The 19,810-nt window shown below is 34.9% G+C and overlaps 3 protein-coding genes across 7 annotated transcripts; 2 read left to right on the forward strand and 1 right to left on the reverse strand.

The window, feature by feature from the left end:
• Positions 1-41: 41 nt before the first annotated feature.
• On the reverse strand, positions 42-8,179 carry Flo1 (flotillin-1). Of its 5 annotated transcripts, none has more exons than XM_066294992.1 (10): positions 7,993-8,179; positions 6,882-6,957; positions 6,713-6,803; positions 5,677-5,940; positions 4,973-5,269; positions 4,471-4,657; positions 4,262-4,392; positions 3,781-3,945; positions 2,081-2,141; positions 42-973 (listed from the first exon to the last, which is right to left on the reverse strand). In XM_066294992.1, exons 1-9 carry the CDS (start codon positions 8,042-8,044, stop codon positions 2,121-2,123), a joined length of 1,284 nt encoding a protein of 427 aa, XP_066151089.1. In that variant the 5' UTR covers positions 8,045-8,179; the 3' UTR covers positions 42-973; positions 2,081-2,120. The 5 variants fall into 5 exon arrangements, with proteins under 5 accessions (XP_066151089.1, XP_066151088.1, XP_066151087.1 ...); XM_066294991.1 differs by having other exon boundaries at positions 42-977; XM_066294990.1 differs by having other exon boundaries at positions 42-1,909.
• Positions 8,180-8,321: 142 nt separating this feature from the next.
• LOC136346103 (protein MMS22-like) lies at positions 8,322-12,109 on the forward strand. The gene is made up of 2 exons (XM_066294977.1): positions 8,322-10,005; positions 10,267-12,109. Exons 1-2 carry the CDS (start codon positions 8,614-8,616, stop codon positions 11,905-11,907), a joined length of 3,033 nt encoding a protein of 1,010 aa, XP_066151074.1. The 5' UTR covers positions 8,322-8,613; the 3' UTR covers positions 11,908-12,109.
• Positions 12,110-13,121: 1,012 nt separating this feature from the next.
• Positions 13,122-18,727, forward strand: LOC136346183 (suppressor APC domain-containing protein 2). Its single transcript, XM_066295120.1, has 9 exons — positions 13,122-13,326; positions 16,522-16,645; positions 16,707-16,894; positions 16,946-17,168; positions 17,215-17,420; positions 17,548-17,760; positions 18,022-18,129; positions 18,189-18,389; positions 18,500-18,727. Exons 2-9 carry the CDS (start codon positions 16,537-16,539, stop codon positions 18,620-18,622), a joined length of 1,371 nt encoding a protein of 456 aa, XP_066151217.1. The 5' UTR covers positions 13,122-13,326; positions 16,522-16,536; the 3' UTR covers positions 18,623-18,727.
• The last annotated feature ends 1,083 nt before the right edge of the window (positions 18,728-19,810 follow it).

Consider the following 19,810-nt stretch of genomic DNA (forward strand, 5'->3'; position numbering starts at 1 on the left):
TTAAAATCTTTGAAATACCGTGATGGATTGAAAACATAACGTCTGTTTATAAATCTATATTTTTTAAATCGACGAAATTTAAAAATATTTCATTTTGTGATTGTAATACGTTGTTACAGTTCACTTGAAAACTAAACAGTACATTCTCTCATAATCACATAAAGTGCTACATGAAAAAGATTCACAACAATCACAAACAAGACAAAACTGGGACCGATCCAGTCCAAGATTAAAATCAAAAGCTGAATGTTTCCAAAAGTTGAATATTAATTAATAATTTTATTAACTTATACGGATTAAAAACGTTTTCAAACGCTCATTAAACTTTAGAAAAAGGCAGCGAACATCGAAAAACACATCATTCACAAAAATGTTTCTAATTGCAATAATAATATAATGATATTTGCCTATTTTTTTTCTTTCAATCTATTTGGAAATAACGCTTCGCGCACAAGTGGAGGTTGCCGGAGAAGTGGAATTATGCCAAATTTTTAATATGTTCAATATGTGAAGCGCTGAAAGTTTCTCATTTAGATCGCCGGCAAATGACAATTTCTTTTCCTCAATCGAGACAAAGAATTTTTAGCGTTCCCAAACAGAATGGAAAAAAACATATAGAACATATTCAATAATAGCCTATTTACAACATTAAATTTTAAAATAAATTAGACTAGATTCGGTTATTTTCTAGACAATACATAATAATATAAAAAAAATAAAACTTAAATTACTTTACGTGAAAAGGGGTCGGAAAGCATAGAACTACATGGCACATAAATTACTATGACATCACATTAAAGGCATGATTGTGATTTAGATCTGATAACACTAGAGTTACAAAGTATTCGTTATTCGATAATTTAATCAATAAAAATGCAATTTTTTTTTGGTTTTGGTGCATTTTAGTCCACATAATCTTATCCCTAACAAATTTTGTTAGAACTGGAGATACCTCAATTCTACTGCTTGGTTACTGCCTCGAAAAAAAGAAAAACTGTTCTTAGTATTTAAAAGAATCAGTGAAAATACTGAAATTATAAACGTATATTTTTCAACATAATACCATTCAGAGTTCCGAAACGAAAGAAGCATTACAATATAACACTTTCTACAAATTAGTTCGAGAAGTGTGGCGAGAGCTAAGCATTTTTTTGTCAAAAACAAATTACAATATGAATGTCCAAAGAAACCTTCATTGAATCCCTAAAATACGCGTGGAGCCACTGCGAAGGTTAAACCTGACAATAAAAGAATGATTTTTCTGTCTCATCGTTCGAATGATGTAAACCAATCGTACCCACTTTTGATTCGACCTCTACATGCGGGCCAAATGGACTGTTATAACGATTTGTGTTGGTAAATTCGATACAGAATTAGAACATTTTATTGACGTTCCATGAATAAGCATAAGATTCAAAATTTTCCACTAGTTTCCCAATATAAAAAAGATATTTCATATAGCTCTGTAAATCTGCTTAAAAATTAACAGTGACCTGATAGCCGCAGAAAATGACATAGGCTGACGAAAGTCTACTTAAATTCGTCATTATTAAAAACAAATGTGTTACAATTGATTATTCGCCGTTCTCGTGCGATATTTTTATTACGTTATCTTAAACACATGTTCCATTTGCAAATGTTATATCGAAGTTTATTTTTAAGTATTAATTTTAGTCATATATGTAACGAGCCGTCTTACGATGGTCATTCCGGTAACTGCTTAACGCAAAGGCCTGCAACCGTCCCATTGGTGCATACTTTGTTCAAAGTTGTGGTATTCCACACAGCGAAAAATACGAGAAAAAAGGAGCCGATAAGTAACGGGCTTCGTTTTTTGGTGCCCTTGTGCTACGCTTCCACGTTTCAATGTAGTTCATTGTGATACTTTTGCTTTATACAGAAGCACAACCTGCAGGAATTTCACGTTAAAATAATGCCGTGAATGCTTTTTTTTTATTCTTAGAACCTGCCAACCACTGACAAGAACGGTGAATGTTGTTGTATCAACAACTATATAAATAACAGTTTAATCGATAGCCAGAAGTAATTAATATAATAATTTGTTGTGGTTTATACTTACTTTTTTCATGATTATAACGATGAATTCATTGGGTTGTCCTTTAGGCAACAGCTTTCACAGACTATAAAATATATAATATGAAATAACTTATTTACGGGTACAATGCCTACTGTATGAAAAAAATACACAACGTTATTTTGATTACGTTAAATAAATCCCACATCAATTCTTCGAATAGTTGTATTCACTTGCGATTTTGATCGTTTAAGCAGAAATGTGAAGATTGCCAAATGAAGGCTTGCAGAGGTAGTAATTTTGTTTATTCGCATTAGCGCGAAATGTTTAGTTACGGTTAAATAATACAGGACGTTGTTGAAGAACGGTTCCTATTATCTATCTTACACGGTGACCTGCTAGATAACAGTCCCAAATGTTTAGCTCAAATAAACAAATATGGCGTCATTAAAGTTCAGATTTTTTCCAGAAAATTTCAAAACTATTTATCTTGGAATTTTGCAATCATTTTTCAGGTCTTGTATCTCTCAGTGCCCAAGACACTCTTAAGAAGAAAATAACTGTATTTTCATGGAATACTATAATATATGAAACTTAAGCTTTGTCGTTCTTCCATACATACTTTTTACACCGTCAAAGAGCGATAGTTTTGCAGATTTCTCTGAAAACAGTTGAGCCGAAACAACTGCAGTGTTACAAAATCATTAACTTGAAGTTGGCCCATGATACGGTTCTAGTTTATTTCCATAAAAAAAACTGATATAGTACGGTTAAATGTTCAAGGCAATAACAAGAAAACCATTGCCATCATTTTTGGTAAAGTTGCTTTCCATTTAAAGGAGTTTGAGTGTCCCTTTACACACCATCATTTAGGACCACTTATAATGTCGGTAAAAATGTGTTAATTTTTCTATTGCCTGTCAATTACTACTGTGAAATCGTTTGTAAACCAAAAACGCTTTAATAACTCTTAATTAAGAATTGTAAACGTGTAATATATTGGGTACCTATGTCGGAACAAAATGTATTAGTGAAACGAGCATTAGGTGTGTGAAGTGTGATGAAGTAAGATGAAGTAAAAAAATGACAAAATGGAAATTGGCAAACAAATTTGCTTTGCAGCCATTCCGTTTTCGCAGAAAATAAATCTTCTAATCAATTGAGCATAAGGTTGGTTTTCAGAAATCTCCAATGCCCCTGTGCGACTTATCTATTACCTGAAAAATGGAATGAATATGATGATTGAAGTGCACCTTGTCCATTTTTCGTTGTATACGTTATACGAAAATATGGCTTTTGTAGTTGTTAGACAAAAGCGTGCCCTGTATATTTTAAAATTCTAATTGATTAAACAAAATATGTCTTTACAATCAACTTATACAGTGGCTCGGGCGGCCATTCTTTATTCTTTTAGTCTGCATCTTTTAAAGAATATTTACGTCGAACTATTTTTTATTACATCTTTTGCATTATACTGCTTTTTTAAAGACACATGTTCGAAAATAAAGGGCACCTGTATCAGCATTTTGTTTCCCATTTTTGTCACGCACTGAAGTGCCTCACAGTCACAACGAAAAATGGCGAGAATTTTGTGTACTGATGAAAATAACAGCTATGCAGGTGCTAACAATAAGACATGCAACCAATATGTGATAAATGTGATAATATTTGAACTTGTACGTAAATCTCTAAAAAAGCTGCCAAACTAATTAACAAACAACGCTTGAACGTTCAACGATACATACCTTGGCAATATCTACTCCGGTCATCGATTTAACGAGTTCAGGTACTTTATTAACGATCTCCAAGACTTCCCCGGTTAATTTTGCGGCGCCCACTTCACCGTTTCCTGTGGAAACCATGGTGACCTTTTTGGCTTGTGAAAGGGGAGCAGCGACTTCAGCTACCACCTGAAAAAGACCATAATATACTGTATTAAATATGTAGTAATCTAAAAATATATCTACACATTTTCGTTTTCCTTACATTAAACAGAACCAATTGGGTGCCGTAATTAAATTTTGAAATTATCTCGCAAGTCTGCTTGATACATTATGACACCCATGTGGTGTGTAAAAAAACGGAAATTTTATAAATAAATCCATTTCAAAATGATCAAGGTACATTCAACAAATTTGAAAATGTTTTCACTACTTACCTGGAAAAAGTCAGGTTTCTTACCTTTATTTACTTAAGTCTATCAGGTAAAGTTAAACTTAAACATACCTTCGGCAAAACGTCCAGAAACATGTCAATCATCGCAGCCTCTTTATATTCCTTCCACGCTTCAGCTTTTTTGGCCATTTGTTCGGCTTCGGCCTTGGCTTTTGCTTCAATCGCGAATGCTTCTGCTTCACCTGCGCAAAATACAAAATAACGTAACAAATGCCTTACCAATAATGTCTTCAATAGAGTAAAAAAAAATATTTTTATACCTTTTAATTTGAGAGCTTCAGCTTCGACTTCAGCCTCCAATATAATCTTCTTTCGATTAGCCTCGGACAGCTGTTGTAATTTGTATTTCTCCGCCGCAGCCGGACGCCTTACTGTTGAATCCAATTCTCTTTCACGCCTGGCTATTTCTTGTTCTTGAACGGCTATTTGTTGCGTTCTTTCAACGACCTAAGTAAAATCCCAAAAAGTTTTCAATACAGAATACAAAGCGCGGTATAATATTCATGGACTAATCGGAGAACTTCCTTAACTTGGTGTATTTTCTATATATTTGTAGTATGTAATATTTTTCATGTATGTTTTTTACTGTTTTTGTCTTTCCTGCCACAAAAGTATAAAATGCAATATACCCAATCAATCTGAACTAAATTTAATTCATTCAATTATATAGTGCAAAAACTCAACGGCGCTATAAGCGTATTGGAAGTTCTACTTTGAATACCAGAAAAAATAAACTCAAGATAAAGAATAGGAGCAACTAACCATAATCTGCATCTCTTCTTCCTTAATCTTTTGCTTAGTTTTTGCCGCTTGTAGTTCGTATGCCATCTCGGCCTCAGCATTTTTAGTTTGCACTTCCATATCATACGCGGCTTTTTTAAGCTCGAAATCACGACGAGCTTTAGCAATCTCTGTATCGTTTAAAAACACCGACGCCATTCTCTGTTCTTCTGCAATCGCCTCCTTGACCGCCGCATCAGCCCGAGCTTCCGCTTCCCCTATTCTCGCATCCCGTTTCACTTCTGCTGTCCGTGCCATTCCCAAACTTTTCAAATATCCCTGAATAATTAATAGATTTGAAATAGGTTTTGGAAATTTAGATGTGTAATTTATTGACATGCGGGATAAGCGAGATATAGACACAACTTCTGAACCACTAAAAGTTAACTTTCAATATGCTTCTCCCACATATCGTGCAGGGTGCGTCGGTATATTTAAGCATGTTCAACACAAAATATGCACAGTACACAATAAAATCTAAACGCACACAGATACATTAACGGGCGTGCCCGACCATCACATACCTTAGCACCCTTCGAGGCAAAAAAAATATAAATATATAATTTAAAATCAATTGAATCCATTAATGTGGGTATCGAAAAACGAAATTTCAGGGAAATTTCCTAATTTGGAAATTATTTCCCAAATAGAGTTGCCAGTGTTTTGGTCTATTGACCTTCACTAACCTCTTCATCCCTTATATCCTTGATAGTGTATGAGATGACAGTAATCCCCATATTGACCAGATCGGAGGAGGCGACTTCAAAAACCTGTTTGCTGAATTTCTTACGGTCTTTGTAAAGCTCCTCCACAGTCATAGAGCCCATAATAGCCCTCTGATGGCCCTCTAAGGTCACTAAGGCTATATGTTCAATCTCTTTCTCAGGTTTGCCTAAAAACTGTTCACAAGCTGCCAGCAACATTTCTTCATTTTGACTTTGAATTTTCACCTGAGAAGAAAACATGAAAATAATAATTTTTATGTATAGAAAAAGGAATTTATTAGATTTTTCTGAATAAAATGAAACAACAAATTAGTTGGTTTCATTAATTCGTTGGAACTGGTGTAATTACAATTAGATGTAAATTACTTTTTGTTTATCCTCCTTTCTTTATTCATATATTTAATAAAGGCACTTCCCGGGCATCAAGAAATAATTCCGATTTTTGATCACCTTGTATATTAATTTTTTTTTTCAAGAATCAAATTTCAGTGAGTGATAAATAATATTATCCTGTACCTGTACAAATAAATTTAATTATATGATAAATGTAAACTGCTTTTTTACCTGTTTTTACATTAACGTCCTTAAATCAATCAATTTGGCAAAGATACAGGTAAACAGTTCAGGTTTATTATAAAAATGATAATGTATCTGATTTCAAAAATGAAGTAATAAAGAGAACATAAAAATTTAAATTGCACTTATTGATTCCTTGGAAACCATAAAAACCTCAAAATGGTTTAATATTAAAGTATGTGAGGATTTGTTTTATCACTGTTTACCGCATAAAAACAAAGTCTAATATTATTTCTTACAATAGTGAGTCAGTCTAATTCATAAAACTGTGAAAATATATCAATTTTTGAGTGGCAACCTGATAAAACTACCTATTTAAGTTGAGTATTTCAAGGTTGAATAGTCTTGCTTCAATTATACTTTTGTTTACAGCAAACAGACTATTTAATTGTGGAATTGACATCTAATTCAGTTCACTTACTTGTGCAATTCCAGTTACAGAAATGGGAACCCCTTGACTTGTGTACACTTTGGGGCTGTCTACAATAAGAGTCATAGTATTCAGGGATATTCTGAAAGAATTTATTAATATATTCCTTTTTTAATCAATTAGTGTTAAGGTAATATCTTCTAGTTGCCAAACTTCTTACCTTTGGATTCTTTGTACACCAGGCCAAATAAATGCTCTACCTCCAGGCACTAAATGGGGTTTGCTATAGCAGCATCCTGAAAATAAAATTAAATACATACCACCCAAAATTAACTAAGAACTAATACAAATACCCTTGACTGCTTTTTAAATTTTACCATACATTAGAACTTTCAAAAATTTTAAAACTGCATATTGAGGTGATGGACTTGTTTATTTAAATATTAAAATGCTTGAGAAGTAAAAAAAATAGCATTTTAAAATAGTTAAAATGATTTTTAATTGCACCAAAATTGGCATGCTTGTGAGAATGTTTTCTTCAAGTATAATAAAATCTGAAAAATATGAATAACAAACATAAATTTACTGGAAGGATACTCTCTCAAATACCTTAGTTGGGGGCAATGTGTCACAACTCCAACACTAAATAATAATGCCCCCAATTTATACCAAAAACTCTTGAAATCAGTCTTGCTAAACAATTCCCTCAACAAATCAATTACATTTTTCATCACTTTATACAATGTTAATTATCCACAAGGATGAGAGACTGATGTTTTTTCTCACTTTCAAAGTTTCACACAATTTCACTACTTTTTATACCTTTCCAAACTACTTGAGGGATTGGTGAATGACGAGGTTTGTGTTGGCCTTTTTTGAACAGAAAATGTTTTCTTATACAATAACAACTACAGATACATTATGACGGCGTTAAATCTTTAGATATGGAATTTTATAACAGGAAATTAATTGAATCAATTTAGATTAAGCATCTAAGTGTTCCGAGTAATTTTCTGGAAATGCGTGTAGATTGTGCTGAATAACACTATATTTATATTAAATAAGTAATTATAGTTTGGGGATTTGAGTGCAGAACTGATTCCAATGAAAGAGTTTTGTCATTGCATACCATTGATTCAGCTCCTCAAACCAAGTGACAGTAGGATCATACAGTATCCAGAAATACAGTCAAATGTTTTGTAGTTTTAATGGTTCTTTATACACTCTTTAATTTACAAAGAACACACAAAAAATTAAAACCTTTCTTGAGTATACCTACTGATAATTACTCTATTATTGATAAATTATAACAAATTAAATGGAAAATCTACCTGAAATCACCAATGCTTCGTTTGGTCCGCAAGTTACAAATCCCCAGGTCATCTTGAATTATAACAATACGTACAATTTAATATTTAATTGCTGACTACTAATTTTAAATCGTCTATTTCCAACAATTTTCCGATTAAACAGTACGTCTTGAATGTTTCAAAATAGTAAACAAAAGTTATGAAAAAATCCACAAAATTCTTATCTTTCAAACATCAGTGTCAGTTAATGTCAAATTCAGCCTCATGTTGTCAAATATTGATTAAATTAACAATGGCAACAATGCATTCAGGCTGATCGCTTATTAATTAACAATTTGTTAATTTTATTATTATTATCAACGTTACTGGTTTTTATATCATTTGAGTGTCTTGCAAATATCTTTATTAACATAAAGTCCATTGAAAACTAATGAATGCATGAGATAAATAGCAGCCATTCAGCTATCCAACATTACCAGACTTCTCTCTGTCCACGTCTTTGCCTTTACGCAGGAAATGTAAAAGCCTAAAATCAAATTTGTGAGGTTAAGTTTTGTTTTAGTTTAGTTTTTCCTTTAATAAACTTTTGAAGTTAGTTTACTAAAAAAATCTTTTAAAGAAACAAGTCATAATCAGTAATCAATGTCCAGGGATATAACGCTCAAAAGATGCAATCAACAACTCTTCGATATAACAGAACACTACCAAGATCTCTTCTCCAATGATCAAAACCGAGAGTTTAAGAGTGCGACTCAAGTAACGTTTAACATAGACCACCATACATATTATACTGAAGACATCATTGAAGATATTGAAGAACATCATAATGTTATTTTTCAACTTGTACGAGCACAGATTTTTCAACTGCAACAAATTGCACTCAATAGTCAAGATCCACTCTTGTCGAACGGCTCCTCTTCAGGAAAATTTATTTCTGCTGCATTTGAAGGGATAATTCAAAGTATAATAATGGTACTCAACAATGAGAGTGATCTTGGAACCAAAAGTGCCATTTTAAAATTAACAAGAGCCTTTTCATGCTCATTAGTCCCTTTAAACAAATTAGAGGAAAATGTGTTATCAAAAATGAAATATTCAAAAATAGAAATATGCCCTTTTTTCCAGTACTTCCATACATTATTAGATATTTATTATTTCCTTTTACTACTTTATTCAATAAGCTCAGAGCAAACAGAACCACTAGAAAGCCACCTTGAATGTATTATAACTAATATGTTCTTATTGTTTAAAATAAACATTACCAATTTCAATAATCCTCAAATGTGCAACTGCACGAAATCTTTTTGGCTGGTAGTTCAATTAATTGCAGAAAAAAAAGAACCAAATCAAGTATTATTTTGGAATACATTCAATAAAGTTCTGCAATCAGAAAGTCCATTGATAGTTTTAAGTTTCCTGAAAGAAGTTGCTGATGTTGAAAGGTTTGACACCAGCCTCAAAGATATGGGTGCTGCCTGTGAGAGAATAAAACCCAATTATTCCTTACTGGAAAATAAATTCAAAGAACTTCTTAATCTACATACTGTTAGCAACTGTGATATTTTATCTAGTAGTCTCAAGATTGTTGAACCATTGATATGTGACTTGTGGGCCAAAGAGGGCAAGATTGACATTTTGCTGATCATTTGGGATTTCTACAGCAAAAGACTGAATGTATCCAATAATTTGTCAGGAAACATTTCAGCCACAAGTTTGGTTGAAATGTTGGATTTAGCAATAACATCACCACAACACTGTAAAGAAGATTTCCAAATTTTTGTTGGCATACTGAAAAATTACCTACAGAAGCATCCTCTGCATTGGGGAAAAATAAAAGGTAGGATTTATTCCCAGTTGGGGCCAAATAAAGCTAAGGATCTGACTGATATTGGGGTGATGCATGTGATGATGTTATATCTTGCCTTAAGCACTGTTTATTTCAATGAAATGGAGAAGAAGATGTTGGTGTTTTTGGAGAGTTTGCCTAAAGGAACTAAATACAATCTACAGACATGGAATATATATGCTGCAGTGGTGAGTATAGAGTCCATTTAGAATAGTAATTGTTTTTTAAGTAACTAATTTTTATTTAATTCAGTTAAGCAGTTATCTACCTAATATATATTTAAGTTAATTTTAAGGCTTCCTAAACATTTATTTTTTGATACAAATTGGTAAAATAATGGACAAAGTCTTGAGTATTTTTTCTGTATTTAACATTAAGGACTAATATATTCTTTAATTGCACGAATATTTTTTTTACTTATACCTCCACAGTATTACTAATATTTTCAGGTTTTACAATATGTACGTAATGGGCACTCCATTGAAAGAATATCTCCTCCCATATTACGGATGCTCCAAGAAGCCAGCACCGACCAGAAACTTCACCATTTAATCAAGAACTTCATAAACAATCTACAAGTAATTGTAAATCATAGTAACAACATGCAGCTGCATCAATGGACCTTATTAGGGCCATGGTTTACTCATTACCAATCTGTTTGTTATTTTCCTGATTTGAAGATATCTCTAGCGGTTCTGATGTCGATATTGGAAAAGTGCAGTAACGCGGATTATTGGACTGTTTGGGAACCCTTCTTTAAAGATTGTGTGTATTCCGCGTTGAAACAATTAGCCATAACTTTTAGTCCTCCCTCCATAATCGGAAAAATAGCTGGTAAATTGATATTGAATTGTAATAATTTAATTGATAATTCCTTTAAGTTTTTTTTGGTTGATTTGGTGGCACCTAAGATATCGTCGACTTTTTTGGAGGTAGTATTGAATTGTTATCCTGATAGGTTAATTCTCACCCCCGAGCAAGAAAATATGGCACTGCAGTGTTGGGTAAATGTATGTTTTCTCTCCGTCGAGCCTCAAGTTGAGTTAACCCAACAGGTGATTAAACTAGAGTGTTTTTCTAAAGCTTTGAAAACTCGTATAAAAGAATCTCCCGAGCCAATGGAGGCGTTTATAGAGTATCTAGGCAGCAATGACAGTGTCAATGTTCAATCTACCATGCATTTATTAAAACTTTGTGAGACCGCCTTAGGGAACTTGGATAAAATTATCGCGCAATATTTGATGAATCCTGAAGATGAAAAGATAGTATTCAAAATTTATAGACATTCATCTCTTATATTTCTAACTTGTGGTAATTTAATTTATAATAGAAACAAATCCGTGACTATCTTGACCAAACTCGTCCAGGTTCTCCTTTTGCCAATGGATTTTCTAATGGGTAAAAGACCCATTCATAATTTCATTATTAATGCCTTGAAAACATGTTGGCCTACATTTTTCGACGCTCTTATAAATCTTAACACGATTAAAGATCCTTATTTGGAGAGAACTTTACGAGATATGGTGGCGAAATATCTACCACTTTTTCCTACATCTGAGTCTGTGATTGTGGCCTCTCTAGAAACACTCAGCACCGCTGAAGTTGTGTTAGACAAAATCGCAATTGTCTATTTAAAACCACCGATAAACGAGTCAGATGGAAATGTGGCGAAAGCATTAAAAATAATATCCGATATTACCAAAAGCACCACATCACCGTCGCTGTATAGGCTTTTGATAGATAAAATACTATTTGGTTTATTTGAAGTAATCATTTTTCATTCTCAAAGAAACATTGCCATCGGTGTTGTGAGGGATATCACAAACTCCCATTTATTCCAAGAAGTGAAAAGTGAATTTAAAAAAGTTATTTTGGATGTGACTCAAAAAAATATGGCGATAAATAGTATAAACTATTTCCAATTGATGGTTTGTGTGGCAAAGTTCGTGCCGCATGAAATGAGAGATGTTTTTGAGAGTGTTAGAGCCCATGTTGGACATGTCGAGAAAGTTAGAGGGGTTGGGTTTGATCAATCGTTGCGGTTGCAGTTAGAGCGGCTAGAACATGCGATCAATGAAAATTTGTCGTAAAGCTAAAGAAATAAGTTCTAAGATTAAATAATTTTTAGAGACACATATTTCGAGTCTAGAGTTTTTGATTTTATATAAAAAAATCGGGACATTTTAAGGATTTTTAAAATTTACGAGGAAGAATAAGGTTGAGTAGATAATTTTGGTGATAAATTTATGTTTTATTAAATTGTAATTAATACAATTTTGGTAATTTTTAAAATTGTTTTTTTTTTCCTGTTAATACCTATTAATTAATAATATAATAAATATACAAGGCGATTATCAATGCAATCCATACTAAATCGATGTGTGTAGAGGACCCGAAAACAAATCGGTTTTCCCCATGAATCGTTCTATAGGGCGTGGAAGTAATATTTTTTAATTTTGAAAAGGGGAATAAATCTTACAGTGTTTGGCGTAAATCCTCGAAATCCCTCCTAAGGGGATTTTTAGGTATTTTAAAACAATTTAAAATATTCGTTTCAGGCCAGCTAATATGTGGCGCCACCTGTGCTTTACTGAAGTGCAAAAATCCCCCCAGGTCTAATTTCATGCGAAAACAGTACGATCTAGTCGTAATTTACATAGTAAAAAAACATTAAAACATCTTGTAAAGGGAAAAAGCAACTTTTTTATATGATGTATATATAGCTGAATCGCTAAAAATCGGATACGAGAAATAATTCTTGTATTTGCTGGCATGCAATACTCCTGCGTATCAATGTTTCTGGGGCTCCTGTATATGAAACATGAGCCTTTGCTTTTGTCATATGAACAATGCTATAGGAGCGGTATCGTTTTTCTCAATTTTATGTTATGCCAATCGAATATTTAAATTGACCAATCGGCGCTTCTAGCGAGGTATATAGAAACAAGGTCAAGAGAGGCTTGTGCCACAGAACAGTTACTCTTGTATATTGGGACAGGACCGGTCTAAGTAACCCACCTAAGTATACTTACCACTCGTTGCTTTCTATCCAAAAAGATCTCTCCTAACAAAGGGAAATATTAATTTGCGCACCAATACTTACCTAATAATAATGGTAAGCAACGTATGGCATTGTTACACCAATAAATGGGGTCAGATGATCGGAATCGGATGGAATGAAAGTCGATTCTCATTCGATCCGGAGCCCACAAGATACTTCTACTCCTCTTTAAGATGCATATATCGAGTATCTAAGAAAAACGAAGAGTCCCTCTCTGCTGTGGTAGGTTTGTACCTGAATCAATCTCAACTCGAGCCAGTAGGTAATGGTCTAAGCAAGTGAGAATACCATCAAGATCTTGTGGTTAGTCGCGAAATCATGTTTTCACAGTTAACGAACCAGCTACAAGACAAAATATGCTACTTTAACGATTGCGATTTTGAAATGTGGTGATTCGGGAATATCCATGTGAAACCAGGCAAATCGAGACAACGCAAGCCTTTGACTGGTAAGTGTTAAATTGCAGAAATCGGCATTTGAGGTGTTCATAAGATGCTGGTGAAGCTAAATAGGACAGAGCTAGTGAAAGTTTTGGATTCGCGGTCAGGCATAAGAGGAAAATACCTCGGACGTGTGTAATAACTCGGACTATGAAATTGTAATATTGTGAGTCATCGAAGCAAGCATTTTCATACAGGTTTACTATAATACTATTACTTTCGATCAGTATCCCATTAAAAGCAGATTTATCAATGATATTCGGTTCTCATGACGGTATACCTCACGTTGCATCTAAAATTTACAAAGAACTAATTATTTTGATGCGAAAGAAATTAATAATTGCTTATACTCGTTTTCAAAGTATCTAGTTAAGAATAGTGGCGCGAATATCACTTCTTTTTAGTCACAATTGTGTGAAATTCCTTCACTGTAAAACCAGCAAAAGTGATTTTAAAAAAAGGCACGATAGATAACTAAACATTTATTCTTGTTTTGTCACGCATTCGGATCGTCCTCTTAGTTGGCATTCTTCAAGAGAAATGTGTGCCAATTCTCATGATTATTTCCTTTTTGCCTAGTTTCCTTTAGTTAACTATGGCGCACTTATCTAAGATCAGGTGCCACCATCCCCAACGTCTCTCACACCTACACGGATACCGATAGTGTAGCAGGTGTCGTTGAGGAGACGTGCTCTGGTTGTTAAATGAATAATTCTTCAATGCGCTAAATCCATTACGCGAAATCTTTAGGACATTTGATCCCACGCAGTTTCATTCGATATAAAACTCGAATTAATCTGACCTGCGTTACCCTCAGGGATTTAAAGTTAATTGAGAAAAAACTCAGAACCGAATCTGAGTCGCGCGTTTATCTATTTAACGCGACGCTCAGAATGAAGTCACGTTCCTGGGTCGTAACGTTGATCAGTTCATCTTGAGTTATGCAGAAAAATCTTCCCAAATCTGAGTTCCGTCAGCTCCTGATGCTCAACATGATACGATGCGTTAGCTGAAATCGCTTGAGAGTGCGGAGGTTGTTCATACAAGTTACCCTCCACGTGGTCAGAATCTGTTATGGCCAGTTTGTCGAGAATCTGTGTATTATCAGAAAGCTATAAGGACGTGACCATCTCGTACGGTGCTCATCAGGAAGAAAAGAGTTTCAGGTGGACGAAATACTTCTATCTGTCCTAGGATGCCCAAAATTTGATGAAGTAGACGCTGGGATACGTTCTCTGCAGGATTCTTAGGTTGGCAGAAAACTCGGGAGATTCTGGCTGACTGTTGTTAAAATCGCTGAGCTTAAGAAGAAATTTCGGGTTGAAACTGAGCTATATCCCTCGTTCTATATGCCCCATATATACAGGATGTTTCTTAATATATAGTAAAAAATGAAAGGAGCGAATCACAAGCCTATTTCAAGCGAAGAACTTCTTATAAAGGCTCGTCCTAAATTGCAACCATTTTGATTTATAGGGTGTTGAAGTTTATTTTTCTCGATTTTCATTAATTTCTCTGTTATTTGTAAAGATAATTAACTCGAAATTGATAGGAACATTCATTTTAGCATTACGAACAAACTAAAACTAAAATAACAATTATTTAAAACACTCGAGAGCGTTACTTTTTGTGGTTGCTTTCAATAGTTTTAATTAGAACTTTTTTATGACATTTTTAGATTTTATTCATTAATTTCATTGGATCCTTTACGTCTTCCATTAAGTGTTTTCCGACTTCACCAGCCCCCCCCCCCCCTCACCAGTTTCTTTTATTAGGAATAATAGTTCAAGAGATATTTGCAAAAGTTAAATCTACTGATTTGGATTATAATTCAAGTGGTTGCCGAAAATGTCCTCTTTTTACCAAAATACAAGATTTTCCCCTTCTTCTCATGGTCTCCCGGACTATATGAAAAATTTCAGGTGTATTTCTAATAGTTTGATGAGCATTTGCAATTCTATTCGTTCGCCCTTCTTCAGTGTTCACTGGTGTAGAAGATGGTGAAATTTTTAAATGTCTCCACGCAAGAAAGTCTAAACTATTTAGATCAGCTAACTGAGGAGGCCAAGATTGAGGATTTTTACCGAAGTTTTGAGTTAATTATCTTTACAAATAGCAGAAAATCGAAAAAAAAGAAGAAATTTACACATCCTGTAGATCAAAATTGGATCAATTTGGGACATGCTTTTATATGAAGCTTTCGTCTTAAAATAAGCCCATGATTCACCCATTTAATTTTTACCATTCATGAAGAAACATCCTGTATGTTGTACATGGGGCCCCATTCTGCTTGGGTAGCTGAACATTCTGGTTGAGCCTGAAACGCGTTCGCTCAACGATATTCTGTTATTGAACAGTCTGTACATGACAATTCAGTTCTAAATTCGTTGGAGCGGGAAATATCTATTCGGGGCGATGCAAATATAAGAATTTCTCCGTATGTGTTCTTTCGTGCTTCAAGTACTGTTGACCACTCATCAGTTTCTTTGCCAATCAGGGTGCAAATTCGTATCGATATAAAACGACGTCGAAGGCATTTACGTGTCTAAACGTTCATTGATAGAGAAAATCGATTTCGATAGATACAATTTTTAGACTTTTCCTTCTTGAATGTTTCTTCGTGCGTGTGCAAAGGTGCATGGAACTCCACCAAAATTTCCCATCAAATTTAATGTCCTTCAGGGATTCCCAACGAGTTTGTCACAGTACGCTGAACCATTCAATCATGTTGTATCGATGGGTGGTAGATCGGCCTCATTGCTACCAATTCAAATGCCCACTGGGCACTAAATTACTGCTAAAGTTTATTTTATTTGAGACCATGTTTCCAAAGGCGAGACACTTATTCTTTCATTTATATTCAGTCCCACACCTGTTTATGGCAGAGGAATTTCTGGTGACAAAACACGTCCATTGTTCTTTGTGTAAGTGCTGTAATGCCAGACTTATCGGTGTTTTAAAGGTGCTGGGTCGTTTACTCGGCTTTTATTGTGCCAAAGATATGGCCATGTATATACGGTCTTTGTTCAAGAAATAAATATACATGGTTTCGAGGATCACTCTTTGTCCAACGAACGAGCATTAAGAGTACTGCGATACTCCAAAACTTCCAAACTCCACTATCATTGCACTGAATGCAAGGAAAAGTTAGCGATTAAACCAGTCATATCCCACTTAAGTTCCTTCTTTGTCTTTTTTTGCAGACTTAGTTTTGAAAGATGACTTCAACGTTAGATAACTTGCCCAAACAATTTGTGCATGCAATGAGGACTTTATTCGACATCATGGACGACAAACAAATAGGATACGTGAACTTTGCTGATATAGGTGGGTAGTTGTTGCCATAATTCATACAGAGAATAATCGGCCCTACATCTTCTTGATGCAGAGGCAAGGTGGCAAGACGATGGATCCAAAGGATTGCCCAAGGGGGTACTGGAAAGCTTGCGAAAAGTAACTCCGCCCAATGGAATGCTGACTTTCGAACGATTTTGCGCTGGTCTTAAAATCTGTCTGCTGAGGAATCAACTGGAGTCTAGAAACGACCCACATGAAGCTGTGCAAGAGATGGGCAAGGTAAAAGCAAAAATAAAACGGAGTTCCTTCTAAAATTTCACGTTTTTCCAGATTCCGAACTTGATCAATCGACCTCCCTCAGCGCCGCTACTGGATTTAGTAGACAATAATCATGCTACAAAATCAGCATGGGGGAGCAATCTCAGTAACACAGCGGCGGTCCGTCCCAATAACATTAGCTCACATCAACAAAACGTTACTAGAACCTTTAGCATGCCTCAACTGAAGGATCAACAAGGTGACCAAGCATTCGAGAAACCTCCTCCTTTAACAGGTGAGCTTCATTAAATTTACTGATGGCAGATTGAAGTGTATTTTAGCTCAAAATTTGAGTAAACTTCCGTTGTATGGACCGCCAAAGCCTCCACGGACCGCCATAGGAGTGGAACGAACTACTGGAACTTCTTCTGGGAATCTAGATAGAGCTGAAATTAGGACTGCCTTGGTTAACTGGCAAATGGGACTTCTCACCACCCAAGATCAGGGTGTTAAGGAGAGCAAAGGCGTCTCTAATGCACCATCACAGGTACGCGTCTGACATAGAGATGTTGCAGTTCAAAAAGTATCAAATAGTGTTTCTCCTCTGCCCCAAGGAATCTCGGCTCCAGCCTCAGCGACAACATAAAAATGAGTGGTCACATTTTCTTTTTTAGACCTACAACGGCTTCCTTCGGTCAAGCAGAAGTCTTGGCGATGGTAAAGCTGCTGTCCAGCCGGATCTTCCCATTCCTGCGTCCGCCCAACCACAGGCAATTTACCAAAGAAAACCTGTGTCGAAAAGACGAGAACCACGTAGACATACGCTGCAAAATGGAATTGATTACAACATGCTCAAAAGAATGAAGCAGATCGAGCAAGAGAAAGAGGCAAGTAATGTGTAATGCACAATTTCAATTTTATGGTGCTGCTTTGAGCCTCCCCGCCTCAGAAACCAAAAGGCACATTCCCCCGGGTTTTTGCAGGTTCGTAGGGCTCCCCGAGATGCGAGGTCAAAGTTGAGAAAAAAACGTGATTTAAAAAATCGCAATTCTCGTGAGCGTTGACTTTTAGTCTCGTTGTTTTCGTCATCAATTTGAGCATTTTGTATACTTGTAATATGTTTAAATAATATGTGCATTTCATTTCAGGTCCTAATGAACGGTCTTGGAGCCGTTGAAAAAGCGAGAGATTGGTATCTGAAGCAGATCGCAAACGTCCAGGAAAAAATGAAATATCTAGGCCGCATGGGCCACGTGGTAACTCCAATAATCCAAAAAAATTGGTTAAAACCTCAATTGGGATTAATCCTTTCCAGGAAATGTGGTCCGAGGCACAGCAAGAACGCTTAGAACTTCAAAAAGCTCGAGTGTTTGAGGTAAATCGACACTTATCTGCCCTCACTGAGAGCTGGGAAAGAGGAGGCTTGCCGCTTCACATGAATTTGGCTGTTCATCACTTCCCGCCCTCACAAGAGGCGCCTGACCGGCTCAAGCAGCAAAATCGAATGTTGACAGAGGTAGGTGGTTATAAGTGGATTTTCGGAATTTTATAATATAAACTGAGAGAAGGAGGACGTAGAGCTCGCAGAGACTGAACTCGCAGTTTGAAATTCATATTCCTTTCCAGGAGTTGTCCAAAAAAAGTGAAAGGATTGCGTCCTTGGAAAGAGAAAAGGCCAGTTTGATACAAGTGTTGCAGCTACAGTCGCAACAAGTTAGAAATAGCGGTAATGAAGAAGCAGTATTTTAGTTACGTTTAAAATTATTTATCTCCGAATGTGCCACTTTCATATATTTAAATGTGTTGATCAATGTATATATATTTTAAATGTTTAATACAACATGATATTTCAAACGAGCTTTATTTCCAGAAAACTATTTCCCTAAATTTGTGTATTAAATGTAAAAAAGCATAGATATTTTCAAAAAAAAAAAATGAACTATACAAGCTGATTCCAAAGTTGGAACTATCCTTCCACCAGCGAATAGGGCTTGAAAAAGTAAGATTGATTTCCTTTGGCGATTCTTCGAAATATCAAAATCAACGGATATACGGGGTTCAATGTTTCATTTAAAAAACGACGAAAAATCCATACAAGAGGAGAATAATATGATGTTTGATGATTGTTCCTGAAAGGAACTTGAATGGATTATTTTTTTTTATAAGGTGGACTAAAATTGCACATTTTTTTTCACGGAATAATGCATCAAAGGTGTTATACTAAAAAGAGAGATATACTAACTTAGATCTTAAACTTTTTTTAAAAAAAGATTTTGCCTGTGTGCCTTCGTTTTTAAACAGCTGAAGAAAGCAATCATTTTTACAGACCATATGCAACTGAATTGTAGGTGGTTAGAAGCCCTGCCATCCAAAGCAAAGATCGTCCCGGGTATCTCTCAAATTTTGAAAGGCTAATCTACAAGTTTCTAATTGTAAAGATGGTTTGGTTTATGAGCAAAAAAATCAAAAACAAAAAAAATAAAATAAAATCGCTAAAAATCTCAAATTATTATAAAACTTACGAAAATAAATCATCTATTCATTCAAAAGTGTACAAGGAATGATTTTGGATGCACTTTGGTGAAGATCTCTAACTTGGATCGATTCTACTTTAGACTTTTGTCCAAATTTTCGTTCAAAAAGTTTCCCGCTTTTCTACTGTCACTTCATGAAAGCAGTGAAAACGACTCGTGAAATTTTCATCAAATAAGCAACTATACCAGGATTTCAGGCATTTTCTTTATAGGTACACTAGAAATGTAAGTATAGCTCATCTTGAAATTGGAATTGGGTCTGGGAATTCAAATGAAGATTTTTACAATGCGCAATGTATTATTTACCTTGGAAAAAGCCTCTATTTGGAGCTCATAACACCCGACTTTTCTCATTATTTATATTGGGTTAACGCAAAAGTAAAATTTTCTTATACTTATTTTG

The sequence above is a fragment of the Euwallacea fornicatus genome, chromosome 22 (assembly GCF_040115645.1).
Source record: "Euwallacea fornicatus isolate EFF26 chromosome 22, ASM4011564v1, whole genome shotgun sequence".
Lineage (NCBI taxonomy): Eukaryota > Metazoa > Arthropoda > Insecta > Coleoptera > Curculionidae > Euwallacea > Euwallacea fornicatus.